This window comes from Pundamilia nyererei, unplaced genomic scaffold (assembly GCF_000239375.1).
Source record: "Pundamilia nyererei isolate P.nyererei 1_Seehausen unplaced genomic scaffold, PunNye1.0 scaffold00077, whole genome shotgun sequence".
Lineage (NCBI taxonomy): Eukaryota > Metazoa > Chordata > Actinopteri > Cichliformes > Cichlidae > Pundamilia > Pundamilia nyererei.
Genome location: NW_005187478.1, coordinates 1010312 through 1035590, shown reverse-complemented (window position 1 = coordinate 1035590; position 25279 = coordinate 1010312). Strand labels below are relative to the sequence as shown.

Genomic DNA, 25279 nt, shown 5'->3' with positions numbered 1-25279 from the left:
CACATTCTGTCTCTCACAGTTGAAGTGTACCTCTGGTGCAAATTACTGACCTCTGTCATCATTTTAGGTGGGGGAACTTGCACAATTGGTGGCTGACTAAATACTTTTTTGCCCCACTGTATAAAGAAATTAGCACATTACCAAACTTAATCAATCCTGTGTTTATTTGTTAGCACAGAAGAAAACTTTGAATGTCTGGCATCTTAATTCTTAGAAGCAATATTCTGTTGCTGTACAAAATGACTTTAAAAACTCTGCAGACTAAAGTGGATGACCAGAAATAACACGACACTTCAGGTTTTTTTTACCTTTTGTTTAGGTTTTCTTTTGGTTTTTTTTTTTGGTTTTTTTTACATGATTTTAATGCGAAGGACAAGTTGATTTGATTTGCAAATAAACTAATAAGCCTTAAAGTTGAAATAATCACTGGAAACTTGTATGGTTAGTGAAAAACATGTAGCAACATAAATAGTTAACTAATTAGGAAACTTTCATCCACCCTAAAAAAAAAAAATAAAAATAAAAAAAAAATCACACTGAGTATACTATTTTCTCTGTTATGCCATGAGACCTTATCTCTTTTTCAAATAGTAATTCTTTTGTCTTAATAGATTTTATTAATAAATCAACTAAAATAAAGTTGTAATCTCATTAATTTTCGGGGGGTTGACTTGAACAGAAATTATTGTTGTGTCTGAGTATAAGAGAAGTTATTTGAATCACTTCTAGTTATGCATAAACCACAGCCTATCATTGTCATACAGAGGACACGGGTCATAAAAGAGAATACACTGAATTATGGGTAATTGCCCTTTTTGTACGAGGCTAATTAGGAGTTATTACAGACTTTTAGTGTTTAGTGCAAATTCAAAGTGAATCAACAGTTGAGATAAAAAAGGAATTTGTGATGAAGCTATTTAGTCTTATGAGTAAATAGTCAATCTGCTATGATTGTTTTATGATAAACAGCAGGCAGGTTTCAAGAAATAAAAATTCTCATATAATGTGAACACTGTTTGACTCTGCATGAACTTACATTATAAAGAGCTTCAGAAACTCACAATATTTGTTTGATATTTGGCCCCAAGATGTAAAAGTTTGCTGTGTGACTGATACTAACATAGTCTTACTTTAGAATTAATGCGTTTTATACTTAAAGGAGTTCAGTATATTACCATATTTCTGAATAAATGCTAATGTTGCCATTTCCTTTTTTTTTTCTAAGTAGCAGGTAGCTGCAGATGCAGGTTGTTTCTCTTGATCTTAAACTGGAGCCTGTTCTCCCGTCATCTAAGATATTATTCATATTTATTGCATTTCCTTCCTGATTTTTCAGGTAAAGTAAACAAGAATGAAATATAGGGCCACCCTTTGATGTTGCACTGAAGACGGCAATCTCCTCTGCTTTGTGGGAGTAAATAACACAAAAATATTATAGTTTTCTTTGCTTTATTTATTTTGTTTTACAGGAAGTGTTTTTTTATGTGTGTATAATTGCAGGTATGGTGAACTACAGCGAGGTGTCTGGTTATCCGCTCGTTCAGCACTGGAATCTTCGCTCTGTGCTCTATCACGTCAAACTCAATCAATGGGTCCTCTCTCAAGGTAAATCACAGAGCTTCTATTACTGATTCTTTATTTATATTGTTAGTAACCTTGCTTCGGTCTCCACTGAGAGGAGCAGGATCGTAATCTATCAGTTACTTAATTTTTAACCAGAAATGTGATTAGCTGGCAGACTGCCATCTTTTTTACTGTCATTTTTAGATGCATTTAAAGCTGAACTTCATGTTGCACCATCTGGGTCTTGAATTCCAAATGCAAATTAAGCCATTTATGTAAACACTGCTTTTGTGCTTTAAAGCAATCATTAACAATATTAAAAATACACTTTTTAGTTTAACATTTTTTTTTACTTTTATATATTTTTACTAGGGGTGCAACGATACACAAAATTCACGGCTCGGTTCGATACTTTGGTGTCACGGTTTGATATTTTTTCGATAAAAAAAAAAAAAGTTCATGCCTTTTTAATTTGTCATTTATTAAAATTATGAATATATATTTTTACTCAAAAGTACAGTTTTTAAATTTAATGTTGCTGACACAACAAAATAATAATAATAATAAAAAATCTGTCACGTGTCGCTGTGTGCAGGCAGGAATAGGACCCAAAGTGCAGACTCACGGCACGCAAAAGTGTATTTCAAAACTCAGCTTTTATTGCTAGATGGCAAAACGTAACAAAAATCCAAATAAACTTACATGAGCGAGCAGGCAGAACACACAGCATAAACGAGGGTAGATCACAACACAGACACAAAGAAACACAGGGCTTAAATACACAGAGGGAGCAATCAGGGAATGGGTAACAGGAGGGAAACACAGCTGGGGCAAATCAGGCCTAATGAGACAAGGGGAAGCGAAACCAGATACATTAACATCAGACATGGACCTTCAAAATAAAACAGGAAACATGACACAGACTGAACTAAAGACACAGACTCACACGCAGGCACTGCAACAGAGGGAACAGGGACGTGGGACCAGGGCAGACACAGACACTGACTGGACACGGGGATATGTCCAGTCAGTGTCAATGTAGCCAGTGTGTGAATGTGTGTGTGAATGACTGAATGTAGTGTAAAGCGCTTTGGGGTCCTATGGACTAGAAAAGCGCTATACAAATGCAGGCCATTTACCATTTACCATATAGCAGACAGAGGAGGCAGCAATTAAGGATTACACAGAGACAAACCATAAGACATAACTCTAACGAAGAAACCAAAGAATAGAAATGATAAATAATGCAATAAACTCAAAACCCTAGGTCAACGACCCAGGCATCCTAACAGTATCAGATCGAGAAATCACTCATCTTTGGAAAAGAGAGTTTATTACAGAGAAATGTCTCTTTCCAAAATAAAAGCTATACTATACGCTTCTTCTGGGCTATATTCTCAGCAGCATATTAAACATATCAGGTCCCCATAAGGAGAATCCTGTGCTAACGGCTGTCTAAATGACTCGGGTAAAGTTTGTAGCATGCGTGCTTGTTGTTTTTGTCTGCTTCCACTTGTCTTTGCACGAGGATGATGTCGGCGTAACCGTGCAGTCATATTCGTTGTGTTCCCACTAGTGCTGTCAGCGTTAATCTGAAATGACGTTAACGCCACAACAAGGCAAATCTCCGTTAACGAGTTACTGCGGATCGCCCCGTGCGTTGGGCTGGACGGCGTCAACACGTTAACAAGCTAACTGCGCTAACACACTAGCTCCCACAAATTGAGCATTGCGTGGCAAATCCTACATACTGTTTTACTTTTGTCCATGACGCGCTTACCTTCAGGGTCATACGTCACATGAGCACCAAGATAGTTCCAAACGCCAGATCTGAATGAGGGTGGGAGAGGTTCAGCTTGCCATGTTGCAAGGAGCTTAGCTTCTGTCTTGCTAGCTTGCGCTGCGCTCAGTGGATTTGTACTCGACAGTGCAGCCTAGGCGGAGTAGTCGAGCGCAGATCCACTGAGCGCTCAACACAGACAGCATCGTCAGAAGAAAAGTTGATAAAATAAATAAAAATTTTGTATTGTTCGATACATATGTGTACCGAACCGAAAGCACTGTATCGAACGGTTCAATATCGATACGAGTATCGTTGCACCCCTAATTTTTATATATGTGTATCTCCTGTAACAAACACAAAAAGTTCAACACAACATCCCAGTCCCAGTATCCATCAAGAAAAGCACACTGAGCACAATGAGGTCTAAATATCTCATGTCATTGTTGAATTTTTTAGACCAAAGTAGCATCATATGGTTTCAGTTGCGTCCTTTATATAACATGAAACCCATGTTGCAAAGTTAAAAACAGTCAGTTATTGGCTGATCGTGGCGGAGCTGTTCCGCCGCACTGCTTGAAGAAAATAAATGAATGAGGGGCGAGTTCCTTTTAATTAAGTACCTAATTAGATACAAAGTGTTAATTTTAAAAGGGTGCAAACTAACAAGCGACTCAGAAAGCACAACCAGAAAATATAAATGTAATTACAACCTCAAGTTCTTGATCAGCTGAAAAAAGTTGCAGCTAATTGAATATCGAGTAATATCTAGAGGCCGAATGCACCGGTCCAAACTAAATCCGAATAAAACGGCGTAAACATGTTTTTCTAGCAGTAACAGCAAAGGTTGGTGACAGTTCACATAAAACGGTGGCCTTTGTACGAGCACGCAGAGTCAGGCCTGATAATGGGGTGCTAAAGTTTAAGGTGAGGTTAATGCCTCATAGCCCGAGAAAATGAAATCACATAACCGGCAGAGCCCGAAGGAATAGACACGTTAAACAGTTTTATTCATTGTAGGAGGAGAGAGGTTGGAATGTCACAGTGTGATAAGTGAAGATTAAAGTCTGATGAGACACACCGTCAGCTGTGCAAAAGCAAACCCAAGCTCATTGACAATAGCTTTTAAGGTCTGTTGTCATCTGTGACATTAAAGCTACTTCCCACAAAATCTAGCTGTATAAATAAAGTTTGCACCTGGCGTCACATTGAGGGCGATATAGAAACAATTCTTATCACGATAACGTTATTGTCATATCAGTCGAGAATGATATATGTCACGATAGAAATCAAAAGACTTTTTCTGTCAAGCTTAAAGGTTTTTTCACTCCTAAATGTGAACATGTCAGGTTAATTTTGGTCCAAATATTGCTTAAACCAAAATTGTTTGTCAAGTTGTACATGTACTTTAACAGTGTGCGGCTGTGTTTTAAATAAAGAATATTAAAATATAATAATAATAATAACAACAATAATAATAAACAACATGGTAATGTGTCATACGCCAAAATCTTAATTCACAACAGGCAAAAGCCTCAAGTGTGCACTGGAAATCTACAGTTTCAAAGAAAAAACACGAGCTCCTAATATAAAAAATGAAAAGTCTAGTTTTTCGATAGAAACATACTTTTTTTAATTGTAGGGACAAAAAACAGATTGAAACTGATTTGGCTCTAACTCTGTTCCAACCACATGCCTGGTTCGGTGTGGCACTCGTCGGGGTTTCACGGTCTTGATCCAAACATGGATAGCATCAGCTCTGTCAGCCTTATATTAGCCATGTTTCATATTGCTATCAGGAAATGCATAATAATTATTTGTATCGTTTTATTGCCCAGCTGTAGTTTGAGGTATAAATACATACAAGTTTGTAACAAAGGAAAAAGTTTCAATTAATGTAGCTTATATAACCGATATAGCTTCAGCAAGCACTTAACTTAATTGTAGCTTATACAAATTAGTGTAGTTTTGAAAAAGAATACTGTGTTGTCATAACTTATTTTGTAACAGTAATGGCTACAACCTCAGAAATGTGTTACTTTTTAATAAATTACACCCAACGCTGCATTTGTTTCTCACTCATTTCCTCACATGATCATATTTTACAGCTCAGATGTTTCTTGAGGCAGTTGTGGTTTGATGTTAAAGCTTCAATTAAAAACTGGATGTCACGTTCAAATATGACTATTATTAGTTATTATTATTAAATACTAATTAAGATCTACTGTAGCTGGCTGATTTGATGGGTACCCAGAAAGGAGGTCAGTATACAGACATATGCATGCAATTAGAATTGTGCTTGTCTTTTTCTCTGTCTCTCTAATAGTCTGTCATATATCAAACCGCTTCGCTGCCATAGTAAGATCGAGTCATCCTGACAGTGCCTGCCATGCAAACTTCATAGAGTAAGATAACTGTGGATAGGTACTTAGTCAAGCAATACTTTCACTGAAGGCTGCTCCTATTCACTGTCACATCAGGGATTATACTGAAACCCTGATGGGTTTTTCAACACTAGCTGTATAAATAAAAAAATAACTAAAAATAAACACATATAATCGGTGTCTCTCTTTTATCTTTACCACCCTGTATCGCTGTAGTTGTTTTGTTGGCAGTGCGTTTAAGGGTAAAGTAAATATTTAAATATTGACTTCAATCTTTCTGCCTGGCCAACAGGAGGATCATTTGATAATTTGGATTTTTGTCATGCTTTAAGTGCATGCATTATTCATAGATCTATCATAAATAGTTTCCCCTCTGATAAGTGAAGGCACCCCACTGTAAATACAGCCACGGCACCTCTAATGCATTTCCAATGGTGCTGCTGTGGTTTGAAAGTGGCTGCCACTTCTGCTGAGGATACACTTTCTATTTTCTCTTCACTCAGAAGCGACTCAACAGCCTCCATCTTTTTTTACTCCCATTTCCCTCTTTAGCTCATCATATTTCAACAGCCACCGGAGGGGTGAGGGTACTGAGTTTTACATCTGATAGCAAAGCCCTCATCGCTCATCCTCACTGCGTTCTCTGGCTCGCACTTCAGTGGGCTCCTAATTTAATTTTAGAGAAGAAGTAAGAGTGAGTGAGCATGATTGCTGACATATTGATACGGCTTCTCCTGGAAATCATAATGATAAAACTGCTTTTGCAGATTTGTTTTCCAGTTTTTAATGAGTGGGAATTTCAGTAAACACATGGTCATTTCAAGCTTTCCATTTTACCAGTCACCATTAACCCAGTGTGAAATCACTAAAATAAGAGCATTAGCATTTAACTCATCACCAAAAACTACAGAGTCATTGTAACAGCTCATTTAGAATTTAGATTGTATTTATAGTCGGCAGTTCTTTAGTAGTTCTTTGACTCTTTGGGTAAGAACCTGTCATTCCAGTTTAAGATCGAGTACCAAAAGCCTCCAAGAGAGTTTCAGTTACTCTAAGGGAAAAGAAAAGCACCATTAACTCAGAGGGTTTTTTATTGTGGATGATGGCACTTTTAAAAAAGATAAACACAGCCTGATTTGTGATAAGTTCCTGTAGAACATCAAAGAATGATACATTTTCTATTTAAAATTAGGTTAAAGGTAACACAAGTAATCAGTCTTACCCAGCATTTAAATAAAAACAAGACCGGTTGGTTGCTTAATGACTTATTGTCAAAACACAAAACACAGAAACTATATTAGAAGTAGGAGGCTCTCTTCCACAGCAGATGGCCCCGCCCCTCCCTGAGCTTGGATCTGCTGGAGGTTTCTTCCTGTTAAAAGGGAGTTTTTCCTTCCCACTGTCGCCAAAGTGCTTGTTCATAGGGGGTCATATGATTGTTGGGTTTTCTCTGTATGTATTACAATATAAAGCGCCCTGAGGCGACTTTTGTTGTGATTTGGTGCTGTGTAAATAAAACTGAATTGAATTGAGTTAGTCATAGCTTTTGATTTTCACTTTTTTTAGTAGCAGTTTTTGAATTAACCCGTAAAAGTTGTGAGCTGCTCCAGGGTCCAAAGACCTTGTGATATGTGCCAGTTTCTTTGTGATAAAAAAGGAATTTTAAATTTGATCACATTCATTCTTGACTGTTGTTTTGAGCAGTGGATCACAGAGGAACTGACAAAACATAGTTTGTTCAAAAACATACTACTTTCTAAAATTCTGCATGGTGAATATATCTAAGCCTTGATTATTTCTATTGTTAAAACAGACTATTTAATCTGAAATATGGATAACACGTGTCAAAAAAATGTCAATGCAATCAGGCGCTTTGCTGCTATAACAAATCTATACTATGAATAGCTTGAATAATTACCAATATTACCAAAGCTTAGACAAATTTGTGTGTAGCTGCTGTTTCTGTACAGCGACTCTGTACTTATGTTTTAACATCTACCTTTACTTCCATAGTTACCAATACAAGGATTCACACCCAAGAAAACACTGCAAATATAAAAATAAAGACAAAGTTGCAGTTCAAAGTGACAAATTTGAAACATTTATTCTGTATTCTGTTTGAATGCGTTCGTGCTCACAGCTTAAATAAGTGTACAGTTTTGTCTCCCATGCTGCAGTGTTAATACTGACTGGTTATCAGGACACTGCAGGCTTTGTGTGGGAGATGTGTTGTTACACACTGTTTGGTTAGTTTCAGGCACCAAAATCACTAGGTTAGGTTTAGGAAATGTCATGGTTTGGTTTCCAATAAGCCCACTCTGCATGTTGATAAATGACTGTGAAGGGTACCTAGTGCATTCAAACGTGCGTCAGTTGCTCCAGACCGAGCATCCATATGTGACCAGTTGGAAGTGAGGCAGGGCTCTCATGTCCGTGTGAGGACACTGTGGATAATCAGCACTGTTTGGTTAAAAGGGTTCATGAATAGTAAGCAGCTGGCTCAGAAGTTCACTAAACCCTTTTAAGACATTTGGTGCCAGACACCTGACGGACACTCCTGCTTCACCCACTGTAATTTTAAATAGTTTGTGATGTTAAATAAGTGAGAAAAACGTGGATTAAAAAGGGCAAAAAATAGAAACTTAGAAAAAACTGTAGCTGCCAGTAATCACATAGCCATGATCTTGTTATAACCACAATTTGAATATTTTAAACTTAACTTATCACATAATAAGGGTTATCATGGTAACAATGTATATGGACATTTTTTAAACTCGCATTGACTGTCAGAATTCCAAATTCCCTGATTCTTGCTTTTTCCTGTTACCACTTTCCAACTTTCCACTTGCAGCCTGCCTTTATGCGTAACACACTGGTGCTCCACACTGAGTTTGCCTAGGAGAGTTCAGGCTCTGTTGAAGAACAAAGGCGGTCACACCAAGTCCTGACTTCCAAGCTTGCTAGAATTGTATATCCTTTATTTTTACCGTATATTCTGTTTTTATACTGTAAGTATGTTTTTAGAAGAATAAATTGCTCAAGACTTTTGCACAATATTGTAAATTATATCACCTCTGTTTATACTTACTTTTAATGGTTTTAGTGACTGGCTTGCTGATACATTACGTTGCCTGTGCTAATGTCTGCACCATCCCAACACTGACCTTTAAGTATGTTAGTATTTTGTATAAAAATGCTAATGTTTAGCAACTAATGATTATCCCAGTGCCTGAGAAAGTAGCAAAAGACCAAAATTAAAACAAACTCAAGGTCGAATACAAATACTTACAATATAATAAACTGAAAAAACTACCCAGTATATATGTTATGTCCTCTGAGAATATGCAGGATTTTCATTAAGGAAGCTTATCAAGATGACTATTAAGGATTGAGCAGAAGATGTGCTGTAGCGTAGCAAATATGACATCCCTGTTTCTTTGTTCTTTTGTAACATCTACGTATTTTTTCCAGCCTTCAGCTCCGCAATTCATTCTCTGGATGGAGCCACACAGCGGAGCGACTTTGTCTCCATCCTCAGGGAGTTTGGGAACCACTACGTGCAGGAGGCAGTGTATGGCTTCCAGGAGTCCTGTACCATCTGGTACCCCAACAAACAGGTACAGAGGCAGCTGTGGTTGGAGTACCAGGACATAAGCAAAGGTATGGATACACACTCACACACTGTTGTTGTCATATCAAATGATAGTTTTAAATAAAGACAAAAACGCTGGAACACTGGTAAATTTCTGAATTGTCACTTTCACAAAATACATCGAAACGTGTGTATGTGTGTGTGCATATGTGGGTGCCTGTGGGGGGTGGACAGGATGATTATGTTACAAATTTAGAAGTGTAGAACCCTTGATCTTCTTTCAGCTGCACATTAAATGCTTGCCAGGAGAAACACTTGAGCCTCACATGGGACCTCTTCTAACAAAGCCTCAGCTTCTTTGTTGGTCGTAACTGGTTGAAGAGAACTGTAAGTCTTCCAGGAAGGCAGTCTTTTTTTATCCTTCTTCATCTTCTCACACCGTTTTATGGAAATGCCCCTTCAGTATTGTTTAGGTTTGTCTTTGACAGGATTTGAATTGCCACACTTTTTCCTATAAACCATGCAAACACAGAAATAAGAGCATGGCATTAGGACTTGGCTACAATCTTTGATATTTTTGTTCAACAAACATATTGAGAGCAGGCTGAGGCAACATGCTAAATACAGGCATAAAAACAAAGAAACCTGGCACATGGTTAGGAGCAGGCAGTGCAGGATCATTAGCTGAGTACAATCAGGAAGGGTTGGAACATTTCAGGAGACAGGACTAAGGGGAAAAAGTGTGTTGGAAAGTGGACGTGACAAGTTCTGAAACAGAGTGAATGCATGGAAACTGAATGCTGAATGAATTACCGACTGGGGCAAAACAACTGTTAGAAACCAACAGCCAGTTTTAGACTCTACTGATAGACTGTAGCTTCACACAACATGCACATCTATTCAAATCAATTCACTTTGATTTATACAGCGGCAAATCACAACAACAGTCGCCTCAAGGTGCTTTATATTGTAAGGTAGACCCTACAATAACACATGCAGAGAAAAACCCAACAATCACATGACCCCCTATGAGCAGCACTTTGGCAACAGTGGGAAGGAAAAACTCCCTTTTAACAGGAAGAAACCTCCGGCAGAACCAGGCTCAGGGAGGGGCGGGGCCATCTGCCTAGTGCTCCAATGGGGTGATATGGTACTACAAGGTCATTAAGATAAGATTGGGCCTGATTATTTAAGACCTTGTATGTGAGGAGCAGGATTTTGAATTCAATTCAAATCTCATGGCAAATATTACACTAAAATTTATAGTTAAATACATTTTTATTTAACTATATCTTATTATATTTTGGATATTTAGTTTACTGAAACTAGACTAAAACTCAAAAAATGCAAATTATAACTAAAGCTAAATCAATATTTGCTGCCCGTTCTGTTGGTTTTTGTCTTTTGCCCTTCTCCCCCGTCCCTCTTCTCAGCTGTTTCTCTTTCCCTCTTTCTTTCTCCCCTTCTTTCCCCCAGTCAAGTCTGTCCCGTATTCAGTAAGTGAAAATAAAAGAAACAATAAAAGGTGAATCAAATGGACCATTACGGCAAGGCTGGGATGGTCAATTTGGTAAAGTAAATCCGTTGGGCATCTTTCTTTGCCTTTAGACAACAATTCTGATGCAAAAGAGCCAAACGGGAAGGCCAAAAAAAAAAAATAAAAAATAAAAAATCAATATTTGCTGCCAAATTGAACAGGGAGGGACAAAATCACGGGAAAGCTTCTAGTACTTGTATAATTACCAGTTTCCAGGCTTTGTCTTCTGTCTTATGTGCAGAGGGAGAAGATTCATCCATGCAGATTAGAGCTTTGTGCTTTTTTGCCCACAATTGTAAAGGAGTGAAATACAGACTGAGGTGTGGCTTTGCACTATAAGCAGCATTGTTCTATCACATGTGATTTCTTCCCTCTCCAGAGGCACTTACAGCGCTGCTACTTTACGGTCTAACAATCAGCGAATCGATGACTTTCCTTTTGGTTTTATTACTCAAAATGCTAGCATATGTCAGCCACCCATCTCTTTGTTGCACATGCTTGTTTTTCAGTAAGTCGCTGCAGACGTAACTGATAGTCCGTCTCGCCTTACCATTTCACCCCAGTGGCTTCAAACTGTCTGCAGTCATTTCCTCTGTTTGATCCAACCACTTTTCTTCCTTTCCCTTGTTTTGTCCAAGGACGCCCCCGCTGCGCTTCACCGTTCACTCCCAGTTACCTGTGCGCTGATAGATGGCATCAAATAACTGGGTTTTTCTGCCATCAGGAAAAGAGGATTACTCTTCATTTTCTAACAGTTTCTGACAGGCCAGTTGCCGACGCTGCTAAATGACTCGTGTAGTCCGTGTTATTTTTTCACGACGATTGATTATCGTCAGATTTATGCTTACGCGTGAATACATAGCAGATATTGACAACCTTTAAATAATATATTGTATTAATTAATGTTAAAATTCTTGATATTTATAACAGAGTAACAATAAATATTTTAAATAGCAACATTCCCCACTGATAAGTAGGCAGTAGTTTTCATTTCTAATGATGATTTGCTTTTCTTTAAAAGTGCTACCGCTGCATCTGTGGTCATGAGCTGCCGTGTTGAAACAACATAAAACCATCTGATTTAGTCCATGTGGGAATGAAAATCCAATTGTCTGAACTCGTGCAAAATCCACCCAGAATCTATTATTCCTGTCAAATGGGAGCACAATGATTGTGCTGTGCTGTGAAGTACTGAAATGATTCAATCTAAGAGGGCTAACAGTTTCGGTCTGGCCCGGGACCATCTGCTTCCAGGAAAAGAAATTGATTTCATTGGCAAAAAACTTGAAATCAGAGTCATCTTTCTTAATCTCTTCCTGACTTCTTGGAAACGTCCTGGCCTTTTGGAGGGGAGTAATGAGCTCACAGGAGAGTTTGATGATCCATGTCCTCACCCCTTGCTCCAAATACAAGATGTGCCCAATTCAGTTTGGTGGATCATTTTCTGCATCCTGGCTACTTGCATTTGAGCTGCTTCTACGTTCTTTTTAGATGGTGAAACATGAAATCAGTTACGACATAATTTAAAGAAAAAAATTGCTGTTGTGTTTTTCTCACTACATGAAATGAAATTCGGCTTCAGATAATGGACTTCTAAGGGTAGAAACAGTTTTCCGAGTGTGCAGCGGTCCTCTCATCTATGCGTCGGTGTAGCTCCGAGCTCTTCTTCTTTATAAACTGCATATGCAGTTTATGCTCTGATTGTATAATATCATCATTATAATATCATTTTTATGCAAAAAAATAAAAAATCTCATTTTTCCCACTTAATGAAATACTGCTGTTTGAAATATAAGGGGAAACTTTTGAGTTTGTACTCAAAACAGCCTCTCCTTCTGTGTGGATTATGAGTACGGAGACGACAGTGCATCAGCTGTGAATCATAGCTCAGCAGGCTGGAGCTCAGAGGGTTAAAGGACCGCATAGTGTACCAGGGTGTGTAAAATTAATTGAAGACTTACACCAGTTGTTTCTTATGACCCAGGAACCTGAAAAGAACACACATTGACAGAAATGTACACACACACACACACACACATAGCGATACTGTCACTGCTGTATCTGTTATGTTTGTGAAGACGCTGCCATAGCTCATTAACCATGGTCAGTCGCTGTGTGCGCCTCCATGTGTTTGGCCATGATGCCTTGTCTGGGTGATTAATGGCGCTTTCTTGCCTGCACTAGGTTGTGATCGGAGTTTCCTATTGTCAGACACATGACCTCAATTACCACACGAGAGATCAGACATGAACAGCATCGTGCTCCCTTCATGTTACAAACATTTATTTCAGTGACAACATGTGTTGAGTTAGGAGCCTTTAAAGTTTCTGTTTTCTCCACCTCTCCAGAGTTGGCAGGTTGGTGTCCTTTAGGCAGCGCTAACACTTGCACAGGCCAAGCTAACGGCTAGTGAGCGAGCAAAGCTTAGTAGCTGAGAAACCAAATAAGAGGTGGTGGAAACCAACACCCGTTGTGTGTCTCCCCTGTTTTTCTTTCTAGTTTGTTGTTGCTGTTTGAAGACTTTGACTTTGGTTTCCCACAAAATAAAGCTTTGTTTTCAGTTTATTGTTGTCAGGCTGGCGTTTGGGTCCTATTCTGTCTACCCTGGACATTCTAGCATGTTAGCATTTCTGTGTTTTACTTCTGTAAAATCCACCAGTGCAGGTTTAAGAGTTACTTTTTGGTGCTTGTGACCTACAATCTCATGTAGTATGACATAGAATTGTCACTAGACGATCAATATCATTCACTTGAGATATCTGGGCCTAAATGTTGTGGCTGATCACAGGTTATGTTATAAATTTGAGGATAAATGCAGCAGATGTAAAAAGTTTGAAATCTTAACCACATATTTTCTATCTTGTTGCAAAATTTGGTTCGGACTTTAAACTTTATGACTAATAGAGGAAGTTCTTGACCAGTCTCCCAAGCTTATATGCTTCCATACTAATGAGGAAAATCGTTACCTATTGTGTGGCTTGCTCAGAAGATATTTCAAGAACTTCTTTTAAACACTCCTGAAATTAGGACAGTACCGCAGCTGTCTAAGCACAGAGTGGATGTGAATATGATTAGCCTTATTTAGTTTGCCTCGTGTCTCATTCACTGAGTGACCTGTTACATGGAAAATATGTGGGGACTAGTTTGCTCGAAAACAGCTTCAAAATAATTAGATGCTTTGGAGTTCTGTCAAAACACTCCAGCAGCAATTAAAAACGGAATATGCTTCAAAACCACCTAAAGGTGACATTATAGAGCTTGTTAAATTGTTAAATGTCAGATCAAATTGAAAATATTGAATACTGACAGGAATTTCAGATGCCAGTGAAGGTGTACCTGCAGTAAACACACAGTGAGAAGTGCTGCACGAGATTAAATGTCTTTGCTATTGTTTTCACCATCAATCTTTTCTCTATCTTCTTTGCCTCCGACTAGTGTTCTCCACCTTTCCCCTCACTTTCTCTCTCAACTAAATCACTACGACCTCAACCGCAGCCCCCCTTCTCCGCCAAATCAGGTGTTGGGTTTTTACCATCCTCCTCGGTGCAGTGTCGTGTGCTGGTATGTGTAAGTGTGATCACCCTGCCAGGAGCCAGGTAAAAATAGGTGCCTTATTTATTCTATTAGGACCTGTCATTTTAACAAAGAAGCAGCCAGGAAAGTCTGGCTCCAGGGCAGGAGGGAGGAGGGGGAGGAGAGTGGTGAGGAAGAGTAGAAAAGACATGGAAGAAATTATTCAGAACTGGCTCTCACCTCTGTGACCCCCTCTCCACCCGCACACAGCACACACACCTTAGATTAGCACCACCTGCCCTGTTTAGTTACCACCTAGAAATTATGCAAACCTCGCTGATTCCTGGCACTTTCCTTGTCTATATATACTTCTAATCTTCTGGATCTTAGAATTTGTGCATCAGTATATAAGCAGTGTTGATTTTACTGCATAAACGTGTCAAATTAAAGCTGTGCTTAAACACATATCCTTCTAAAAACACTAAAAAGAAGTGTGTGGTCTTTCTGTGCTATGTGCTATGCATTACACCTACAGGAGATGCTTTGCCTTTGAAACCGCTGCCACGAAGCTCCCAGCACACGGTGTTTGTGTTGATTGATTTGTGTGTGTGTGTGTGTGTGTGTGTGTGTTGTTGACTTTTACGCACTATGCACCTCAGCACTCAGTGAACCCGCTCTGTGACCTTATGTAGTCTGCCACTTCATGGCTGAGTTGCTGTGGTCCCTGAAATCTTCCACTTTGCAGGAATGCTACTTCCAGTTGTGTAATATATGGGAGGAAGGAAACTTAATGAACTTGCTCGTGTTGCAACACTACAGTCGATTTCAGCATGCTCTTCAGATTGACCCCGTCTTGCACAAATAGCAGGGTGCGTGATGGGACTTTTGTCCATAAATGTATGCTGCAAAAGTGCAAAATTACAGACCAGCTTACATAAATGAAAGGATGAGCTCGATGTAGCGGATGTATAAAGAGGGACATTAATGGAAATTGAAATAGGTGCCTTATAATAATTCATTCAGCAGGCTCAATCCAATCATCTTAAATTCTAATTTTTTAAGTGAACAACAACAAAAATAGCTGGATTTGCAAATTATTCCTTTTGGTCCCTTTTTTAAATTTCTCAATTTTCTTCTGATTTTATCCCAGAATTTGTTGTTCCCCTTCATTATCCCTCCTGCACTGCCTGAGTTTGTGTTTTCAGTCAGAATTACAGCCTTCAGTTTCATCTGCAGTGGGCGGGTAAAATTCAGGGATCTAGAACCTGATCCGTTAATACAGTGTTTACATATATCTGCAATCTCTGCAGTTTCTAAGAGGTTTGTAACATGGGCATTGCATTAATTACAGAAAATGCATATCAGTTCAGCTTTTTACTGATAGCTGCTTTACAGCAGATCATTTTATCAGTGCTAGAATAGCATCAATATTAAGAAGACATCGATTAGGGCAGGTGCATCACACAGCAGCACTGTATTAGCAGATATAGCACATTTATCAACATGTGTGTAGCGTGCTACGTTGTTTACCAACTCGTCTTAAAGTGCTCATACTGTTCCCATGTCAAGATGAAAATCACACACAGAAAGCAAATGTGTTGCAGAGAACTGTCACACAGCGAGTCAGCCCAAGGCTTTACAGACGTCTATAAATATTCTACATGTTCAGCTCTGGGGCTAGGTCTCCAAAGGTTGGTTAGAGTCATGCTTTTTTGTCAAGGCTGCTCTAATATTTTGGTCCTGGTATCTTATAGTGAACTCACAAAAAATGCCATAAACAGATTTTTAAAGGATGTTCTCTGCAGATACTTTCCTCAACATGTTTGCCTGTAGATATTGGTAACCCAAAAAAACACTTTTCCCCCTCCACAGCATTATTAGATCAACACTGAAAAAGCTGACATTGCTCCTCCAGTGTGAGTGTTTTTTGCAGCAGTAATATTCCCTATATGCATCTTCAGAACAGATGACTCCTGGAACAGTGAGTCATTTGTGTAGGTTTGTGAGAAAACATAACATGTATTTTTTTCTGCAATAAATTGCTATTTTACTCGATCTTAAAGACGATGGAAGCATTAACCCATCGTTAATATTCAGCAGAGAAATGTAATTCTGCTATCACTGTAATTACCACTTTTGTCAGATGTAAGTACATGAACTATATGTGTCATTTTATAGCAGAAAGCTGACGAGCGGTGATGGAAGCATCACAGCCAGCTGTACTGAACAAGGGGTTTGCATTTAAACTTTAACACTCTAACGTTAAGCGTTGACTTTTTTCCTCTGACAACAAATAAGAGAATCTGGGCAGTGGGACACCTACAAGAGAAAAAAACCCAAATATATGATCTGCTGTCCTTGGAGTCGGTGCTGACCTCTTTGAGGACTCGTTCAAGATTCTGCTCAGACGCTCTCCTACCTGACTTGTGAGCCAAGTAAACCATTTGCCTTTGATGCACCGTCACACATGTCGACCCCTTGCTCACATTCCTCTTTTAAAACAGTTTGCTCCATCTGAAAATCAAAGGAAGTCTTTAAAAATAAAATTATTCACTGAATGCAATATTTTCTGTAGATAATAACATTAATATCTTAGTTGGACCTAAAACAACATTTATAACATTGCTTTAGTGTGCATGCAAATTGTAGAGCGTCTGTAACTGACCCTTCAGGCTAGATTAAGCTTCATATTTTTGTATCATCTGATACGTAGTTTTTCATAGCAGGCAATGCAGCGCGAACACTGACGAGATACCTGTGATTACAGTTTACTGCTCATCGTTTATTGTGATGCTGTTGTGTTCGTTTGGATTCAGCGTGCTCAGCTGCACAGTTTAAATAATGAGCTGCAATCTTACATCTGCCGTTTGCAGTGTACTTGTTCTTTCTGCACTGAATGTTTTATGACACTTATTAATAGATATTCTCTGTAAATAAACTAGTGAAAATAATATAACATTTAGTGGTGACAAATCGATGTAATACCACCCGATGCAGAGTTGGCAATACATACCGGTAAAGCTTTGTTGTGTCATGTAGATATAGAAAGATTTACGATGTGAAACTGCAATAAGTCTAAAATACTGTCAAAGTGCAGCTTTCTGGTAGGGATGTTTTGTTCAGGGATGCTCAGAAACATTTCTTAGTCTCAGCTCAATATATGTGTGACCTCTTTTTACTCTCCTGCCAACCTACTAGTTATGAGAGACAGGTAAGGTCAGGGAGTGACAGTAAAGCATGATGCCAGTCCGGCCTTTAGAGGAATAAAAAAAGAAGAGCGGGAAGGGCAGAGGAGAAGGTGAAAGAGGTGAGGAGAAACTCGGAGTCATTAGACGAAAAAGACAAACGGTCGAGCCTTATGAAGAAATGAAGCGCTCCCATAAACGTGCTTGGAGAGTCTTAAAAATGTAAAGAAAAGATGACAGGAGAGGAAGGTGAGAGGAGGCGATTATAAAGAGCCAAGAATGGGTTTGACAGAGGAGATGCAGCGGAGAGGAGGTGAACACTGTCGCAGCTGTGATACAGAGGCAGCAGATCGGAGGAGGTGTGGGTGGAGGTGTTGGAGGAGATGTCGCCTGCCTCTCTGAGGAGGGGGTGGGGTGATAAATGTCTCCTGCTTGTTCAGTCACCAGGCGATTACAGACAGCCGTGGAGCAGATGTCTGCTAACTCCTTCCTGTGAGTGTGCGCTCACGTGCGTGTTTTCCAATGCAGCTGTTTTCACTCGTGTCAAAGGGTTTCTTTCTGCCTGTGCACATTTGTTTATGCACGCACGTCTTAAAGCACGTGTGTGGGTTTCTGCGAATGTGAGCCACAGTGTGTGTGCGTGTTAGAGAGAGTGTGTGATTCAGCAGCAGAAGGAAAAGTGTCATCCGACTCGTCCAGTCTATCGAAGTGAAACTGCTCCTGCAACTAAAGTTGAAGTCGAAGATGAGAAACAGATTGTCCGGCTACTCCGCCACAAAATTGGTTGATTTCGAGCTTTGTCAGCACAATTGCAGACAACTCACCTCACCAGAAAACACAGAGCCCAGCAGATATCAGTTTACGTACAACAGGATTACCATAGGATTATCTGAAAATAAAGACAAAGAAACATGCTACTGGCACAGAGAGGTCACTAATCAAATTGCAGATAGTCTCAGACATGATGAGGAGTAACCCTGCTGGGGCGAGAAAATGTTAAAAAGCAACGGAGGTAAAAGTAAGCTCTCTTTATCTGCACTCAAAAGAATTTTGCACCCAAAACGGTGAGAGTAAAGAAAAATTGGTGTTCCCAGACCAGTTGTGATTGGTCACTGGCAGTCGCAGTACAATACAAAACTTATCCGTACCACAAGATAATACATCAATAGCAGGAAGATAGCATTCAGAATAATAATCCAAGGAACTCTGCTAAGAAGGAGAACAAGCAGCAGGATTTCTTTCCAAGTCACATTGTGAGATCTGCAGGTGAAGATTTTCAATCATGGATTTCCAGTAAGATGCTCACACAGAAACACGGATGCATACACAGCCACACACTCAAATAAGAAGGGTAGGCAGCCTTAAATCTGCTGTTTATGAGACAGCTGTGAGACATTTTCTTTGCTCAGCAAAGTGCTCATTTAAGACAGGTTTATTTCATCGAAGGTGGAAGCCTAAAGGATATCATAGGGAATGAATAGTCTGTCTGACTCAGCTTAGGGTTTGATAACTCTGGGCGTTTTCAGCTTTGAAAGACAGGATTGGGTGGATAGGGGTGTTGTTACTTATGACCAGAGATGGGCAGTAACGCGTTACTGTAATCCGATTACTTTTTTCAAGTAATGAGTAAAGTAAGGGATTACTATTGCAAAAACGGTAATTGGATTACTGTTACTTTCTCGTAGGAACGCTGCGTTACTACAACTGTGATTTTTTGCAAGAATGTCTCATGACAGTGACGTAAGCGAGTGTGACGTCATGACAACAGCTGTGTGCAGAGAGTATGAGCGTGCAGCGTTTAAAGCGTGGAAGTACTGACCTTACTTTGAGTTTGATTCCATAAAAAGTGACAAAAACATCAGTGTCCGCTGTGCGTGGGAAGAAAACTTCTTTTTACAGCGAAAAAAACCCCTAAACTTCCAAGCAAGCACCGAGTAGCTACGACATAATGAGAAACTCACAGAGAAACTTCTTCAACTTCACCTGCACCAGGGTAAACCTCCGCCTACCTCACTCCTGCTTTACAGGTGAAAATAGAGCAAAAGGACCGCTGAGTCTTTGACTTTATTTATTTTCTGCTGTGTTTTACTTGCAACTATTTGAAAGACTGAGTGTAAACACAAAAAATATTTTATTTTATGAGCTGGAATGTGCAGAAAATAGGTTTGAATATTAAACAAATTTCTTCCAGTCAGAGAATGTTGCAGATAATTAAATGTTTGCTTGATGCATAAAGTTAAAAGATTAAAACTGATAAAACAAGTTTTAAAAGGGGCTTTTTCCTTTTGTTTCCTTTTTTTTTGTGGATTATGTAGGAAAAGTAGAATTGGGCTGAAAGATCTATCGCTTTATCACCTCTTCAGGTTGTAAATCGTGTTTTTAAAAAGTAACTAAATAACTAAGTAATTAATTACTTTTGAAAATAAGTAATCAGTAAAGTAACGGGATTACTTTTTGGGGACGTAATCAGTAATTAGTTACCTTTTTCAAGTAACTTGACCAACACTGCTTATGACAGGGTCAGAAATGCAGTTTTCATACCTCTTTCTACATGTATTCTACATTCGAGACTTGAGGCAAAACTGTCAGCTCTAACATATACATTAGTCCACATACAGTGCCTAATATTATCTTAATCAGGGTACAAATATAGCACTTTGTTCAGGATAAAGCTGTGAACATCATGTAGGTAGGATAATTGGTGTTCATTAATGTTTTGTGAACACAGCAGGCCTTTTACGCCTGAGGCAAACCTGGAGACTAGCTAAAAGCTAAGGCCAGCAAATCCTGTGTGAAGGCAAACAGTTGCCTGTTCTTGCAGCAGAGCAAATATGGTTGGGAGCCATCAGTTTGCACTGTTTAAATGCAGTGACATTTGTGCTGAAAAGGCCAAAAAAGGAGGGGGAAAGTGCAGGGCTTGGGTGAGGTCCTGCGTGCTACTGTATACTCCACAGAGAGGGTTAGAAAAGGGAATTGAAGAAATTTGTAAAACCGGGTCAATGTTAGGTAATCCTGTATTTACCGCTGTGTGTACCTTAGTGAAACATCATCGATTACTGATGTAAGTCAGAAATATCAAACACGCGAAGAAAGAAAGTTCGGGCACAACCGAACAACTCTGAAGAATTCAGATGAGCCTTGAGCTCCAAATCATTCATAATTGGCGATGGGCAGTAGGTGTCCGACTGCCCAATCAGGCTAAGCAGTTAATGTCACGGTTTGGAAAAAAAAAAACCTGAAATTTTCAAAGTAAAACAGGAAGCACGGCTGATAGGGGAGACATAGGAGACGCTGGACAGGAAAATATAAAAAGAAGGATATTAATAATCAAAACATAAATACTGAGTTAGCAGACTCAGCCAGGACAATGACAGTTAAGTCAGTAGCTATAGTAACCATCACTAATAACTGGTATATTGATAGTTCAGCTTATTTACTATAAAGAAACAATGAAATTCTAATGAGTTAGTGATGCTTGTAGTTGTGCTGTGTACTGTGTGGTGCATCTCTCAACATTAATTGGCTGTAATTTAATTGTAACTGATGTTTGTGGTACTTTTTTAAAGCACATCTTGTGGATTAATGTAAATATTTAGACTTGAACCTGAAGAATGTAGTTTTGTCTCATGAAATCAGTTTTGTTTTTACAATTTTGTTGAATTTTAAGGTTAAAGCTTTAGGAGAGGATTGGAGTTAAAGTTACATAACAGTGACTTACAATTTAGACGGGTCTTACTATTGCAATGGCACATGCATCACAGGACAAATGCCAGCAGCTGTACCTAAGCAGTGATATTTAAAATGCTTTCCACTGTCCGCAATCCATTAACCTTTACCCTATAGTTTACAATATGTTCAATCCACGGTAGAACGCTTGAAATGTTCACCTTATAGTCAAAAGATCCTCAGTTCAAGTGTGGAATGAGACCCAGGCTCATACTGCTAAAGCTCGTCAGTCTCTCTGAAACCAGCAGCGTTGAATCTTCGTCCCTGTGATTGTCACTGTTGAATTAAATTTCACAAAAACTCAAATGAGTGAATAAGAAAAAGTGAAAAGCATATTTGTAGTATTAGCAGCATACAAGGAGCCGTGCACGCGCACTTTTTCTTCAGCTCAAACAAACCACCCTTTGAAAGCCTCGCGTCCCTTCACCTTCACCTCCTGTCTGAAATGCACTGCTCAGTGCAGGCAGCAAGCAACTTGTGATCCATTATGTATCGTGGCCCTCCCGGTGTTATTCAGTATTTTCTAATCATGTCGTACATGATCTGTTTCAGTCTAGCCACTCGAACATCCACTCTTCTCCACAGAAATTTAATTCCGCTCTCAGCTAGTCAAGGTCGTCCCACAGATGAAATTTAAACATTTTATTCTCCTTTGTGGGAACGCACAGAGGAGGCGAGAGGAGTGGCGGAGCAGCCAGCCTGGCATCATAACCGTTCTCCTTTCATCACTCTCTCTCTCCTTTTTTCCTGGTTTTTCTTATCACCACACAAAGCACAGCTGGTCCCATCTACGTGGTTTTCCTTTTCCAAGGAGTCAACCTTTTGCTATTTCTTGTTTTATTTTTCTCTCTCTCCGTCTTTAGAGTATAGTTTACAGTAGGGCTGGGCGATATGACCCAAAATTCATATCTCGATATTTTTTAGCTGGGTGGCGATATAAGATATATATCTAGATTTTTTTTAAAGCCATAAGTTAAGAACAAAAAAAGAGTTCTTAGTCACACTGTGTCCCAGATGTCACACGGGCATTTTTATTTACATACAGCGTAGATTTACATGCAGAAATTACTCAAAAATAAATTATGAGCATTTATTAAATAATCATGCTCCATAAATAAAAGAAAACAATGTTGTTTTTGTGCATAACAAAAAGCTCATAATTGTGCAGTCAAAATGTAAACTAAAAGACGCTGAGTATAATGACAAAGACAGATTTCACAGCTGCTCTGTTCCCAACTTCTACTGTGCGACTGACAGCCTTGAGTTTGAAATCCGCTTCGTAACCATGTCTCTTAACAGGTGCCATTTATGGTCCTTATACACACACAATATGGTAAATGGTAAATGGCCTGTATTTATATAGCGCCTTACTAGTCCCTAAGGACCCCAAAGCGCTTTACATATCCAGTCATCCACCCATTCACACACACATTCACACACTGGTGATGGCAGCTACATTGTAGCCACAGCCACCCTGGGGCACACTGACAGAGGCGAGGCTGCCGGACACTGGCGCCACCGGGCCCTCTGACCACCACCAGTAGGCAACGGGTGAAGTGTCTTGCCCAAGGACACAATGCAACAAAAAAACAATACGGTAATATTACGTTGAAGCACAGTACGTATCACTCCGCGAGGCTCCAGACTACGGTAGCCGTAATGCTCCGACAATCCATCAAGCCCTGCAGCTCCGTAGCTTAGCAAAGTCGTACTAAAACATTTTTTGACAGATTGCTGAGTGCTGTGTTCCACATAAAATCGGTTCGCGGCCATCAAGCACAACCAGAATTCATACATAAGGCGCACTGTCAACTTTTGAGAAAATGAAAGGATTTTAGGCCGTGCAGCCCCTGTGGGCTGCATGTCATTAGCGTGGTTAGCTCGTTAGCGCGGTTAGCTCACTAACACGTTGACGCCGCCCAGCCCCACAACTCGCTAACGGAGATTTGCCGTGTCCATCTTGTCGCTGCCTGCAGGTGAAGCTATGGGGGAGGAGGGGGAGTTGTGTACAGTGAAGGAGAGGCGAGGCCAAGTAACGTTGCGTAGAGACAAAAGTACAAAAAAAGAATCCCATACCTTCATTCAAACTTCAAGGTTATCCAAATACACTGTTCTATAATCGTCGTTGTGGATCATATAGGGTGTTGATGTCATTAGACCACACCCCTTCTCATTACAGAGATGCACATCACCTAATATGCTTAATTGGTAGTAGGCTTTTACAGCTTGGAGCAAGACAACATGCATGAAGAGGATGATGTGGACAAAACACTCATTTGCCTAATAATTCTGCACCCCCTGTATATCGATATAAAGGATATTGTCACATCTTATATCTCGTATGAAAATATATCAATATTTTTTAAAAACTCGATATATCGCCCAGCCCTAGTTTACTGCTCTGTTTCCACCTTTACTTTCTCTTCTCTCCATTGCTTTCCGATGAGTCGTGATCAGTGTAGTCTTAGTACATTTTTGAGGGTGGAGCACTGAACTTCCCATGACACAGCTATTTAGAGAATATAGTCATTGTTCTTTGAAGCATTGCTAGACTAGCAGTGATGTAATTGTGTAGTACATTCTGTAATAACCTATACTGTGTGGGCCTTTGATATGTTGTACTGTATTAGAATATACAGGGCTGGTCTACAGTGATTTGTTTGTGTGAAGTGAGGAACTGAGCTGGGTGGAGATGAGGAACACAGTTACCGTCACAGTAGGAGTTTTATTTTATCCCCCAAAAAGTTGTAAAAATCCAAATATCACCAAAACAGTTTTACCAAAAAATGAGATGGTAGTTCTGGGCACTTAGAAGAGGTGAAATAAACAGAAATTAACTCCAGTTTTGTGCCAAAACTCTGGCTCAAGCCCACAGGGGGGAGCAAACACTAACACATTACACACAAACCAAACAAGCAGTTGGTTTAAAAGATACACACAGACAATTAACACCTCAATACCCACATGAAGAACCAGAGGAAATAAACATCTTATGTAAAGTTATATAGCTGCAGTTATTTTTGGTTCATTAGACCTGGGTGGAGTTAAAGTTTTGAAAGTTGTGAGATGCCACTGAACTCAAAGTACAAGCCTGACGGAGAGAGATGTCAATCACTGTGCGTCTGGCACCCGCAGAACGCTCAGAGGAGGTGTGAAGGCCAGTTCTTCGTTTAAGCGTCTCTGTTGCCGCCTGGGCCTGTTTGAGCTCGATTTTGTCATTTGGCACAAGCTCAATGGTCCACGTGGACCTCTTGGGCAGATGTCTACACGTGGTCCAAAATTTAGACTCTAAATGGCAGCTGATCCACAACGACGATTATAGAACAGTGTATTTGGATAACCTTGAAGTTTGAATGAAGGTATGGGATTCTTTTTTTGTACTTTTCCTGCCAATATGTCTTTTGCTGCTGTTAATGTTTTAATGATGCATTTAATTAAAGAAATATTCTAAATAACATAAACAATGAAACAAGTGGCCAAATGCTTAGATATCAGGAATCTCAGAAAAAAATGAAACTTTGTTGCCAGTTATATGAATATACAGTCATCTAGTCACAAAGGCAGTAAATAATATATTGATTTAGTGAGATGTTGCAGTAAGTACTTATTTAGGATCCCTGCTCAGCAGAAGACCTTGCCTGCTTTTATGTGAAGAAGCTTGAGTGAGTGATCAGTCACACTGTTTTTATGATTGACGTTGTTGCCTGAGGAGTGAAGAACCATGCATAGTCATGGTACACTATTCTACTGAAGCATATAATACACAACTAAAGGACAAAATGTTACAAGAAAAAAACTAATAAAGCAGGAAAACTACAAACATATCAACTAATCTCAACTCAGCTGTCAGCTGTATTAAAGTGAGTCAGGATGTACTTCTATAACGGCATCGTGTAAACGAAAGTTTTTGAAGCTGTGTTTACAGCAAGGCCATTGTCTTTCCAGCTCTGTTCTGATATCCACCAACTCACCTAACTCACAAAAAACATTCCACTTATA

General features: G+C 39.4%; 1 protein-coding gene across 1 annotated transcript in view; it reads left to right on the top strand.

Moving 5' to 3' along the window:
* The window catches only part of astn1 (astrotactin 1), a 466944-nt gene that overhangs the window by 290072 nt on the left and 151593 nt on the right, over positions 1 to 25279 (top strand). The window contains exons 16-17 of the mRNA XM_013911994.1: positions 1501 to 1605; positions 9199 to 9387. Coding sequence (XP_013767448.1) covers positions 1501 to 1605; positions 9199 to 9387 — 294 coding nt within the window. The remainder of the gene's footprint in view (positions 1 to 1500; positions 1606 to 9198; positions 9388 to 25279) is intronic.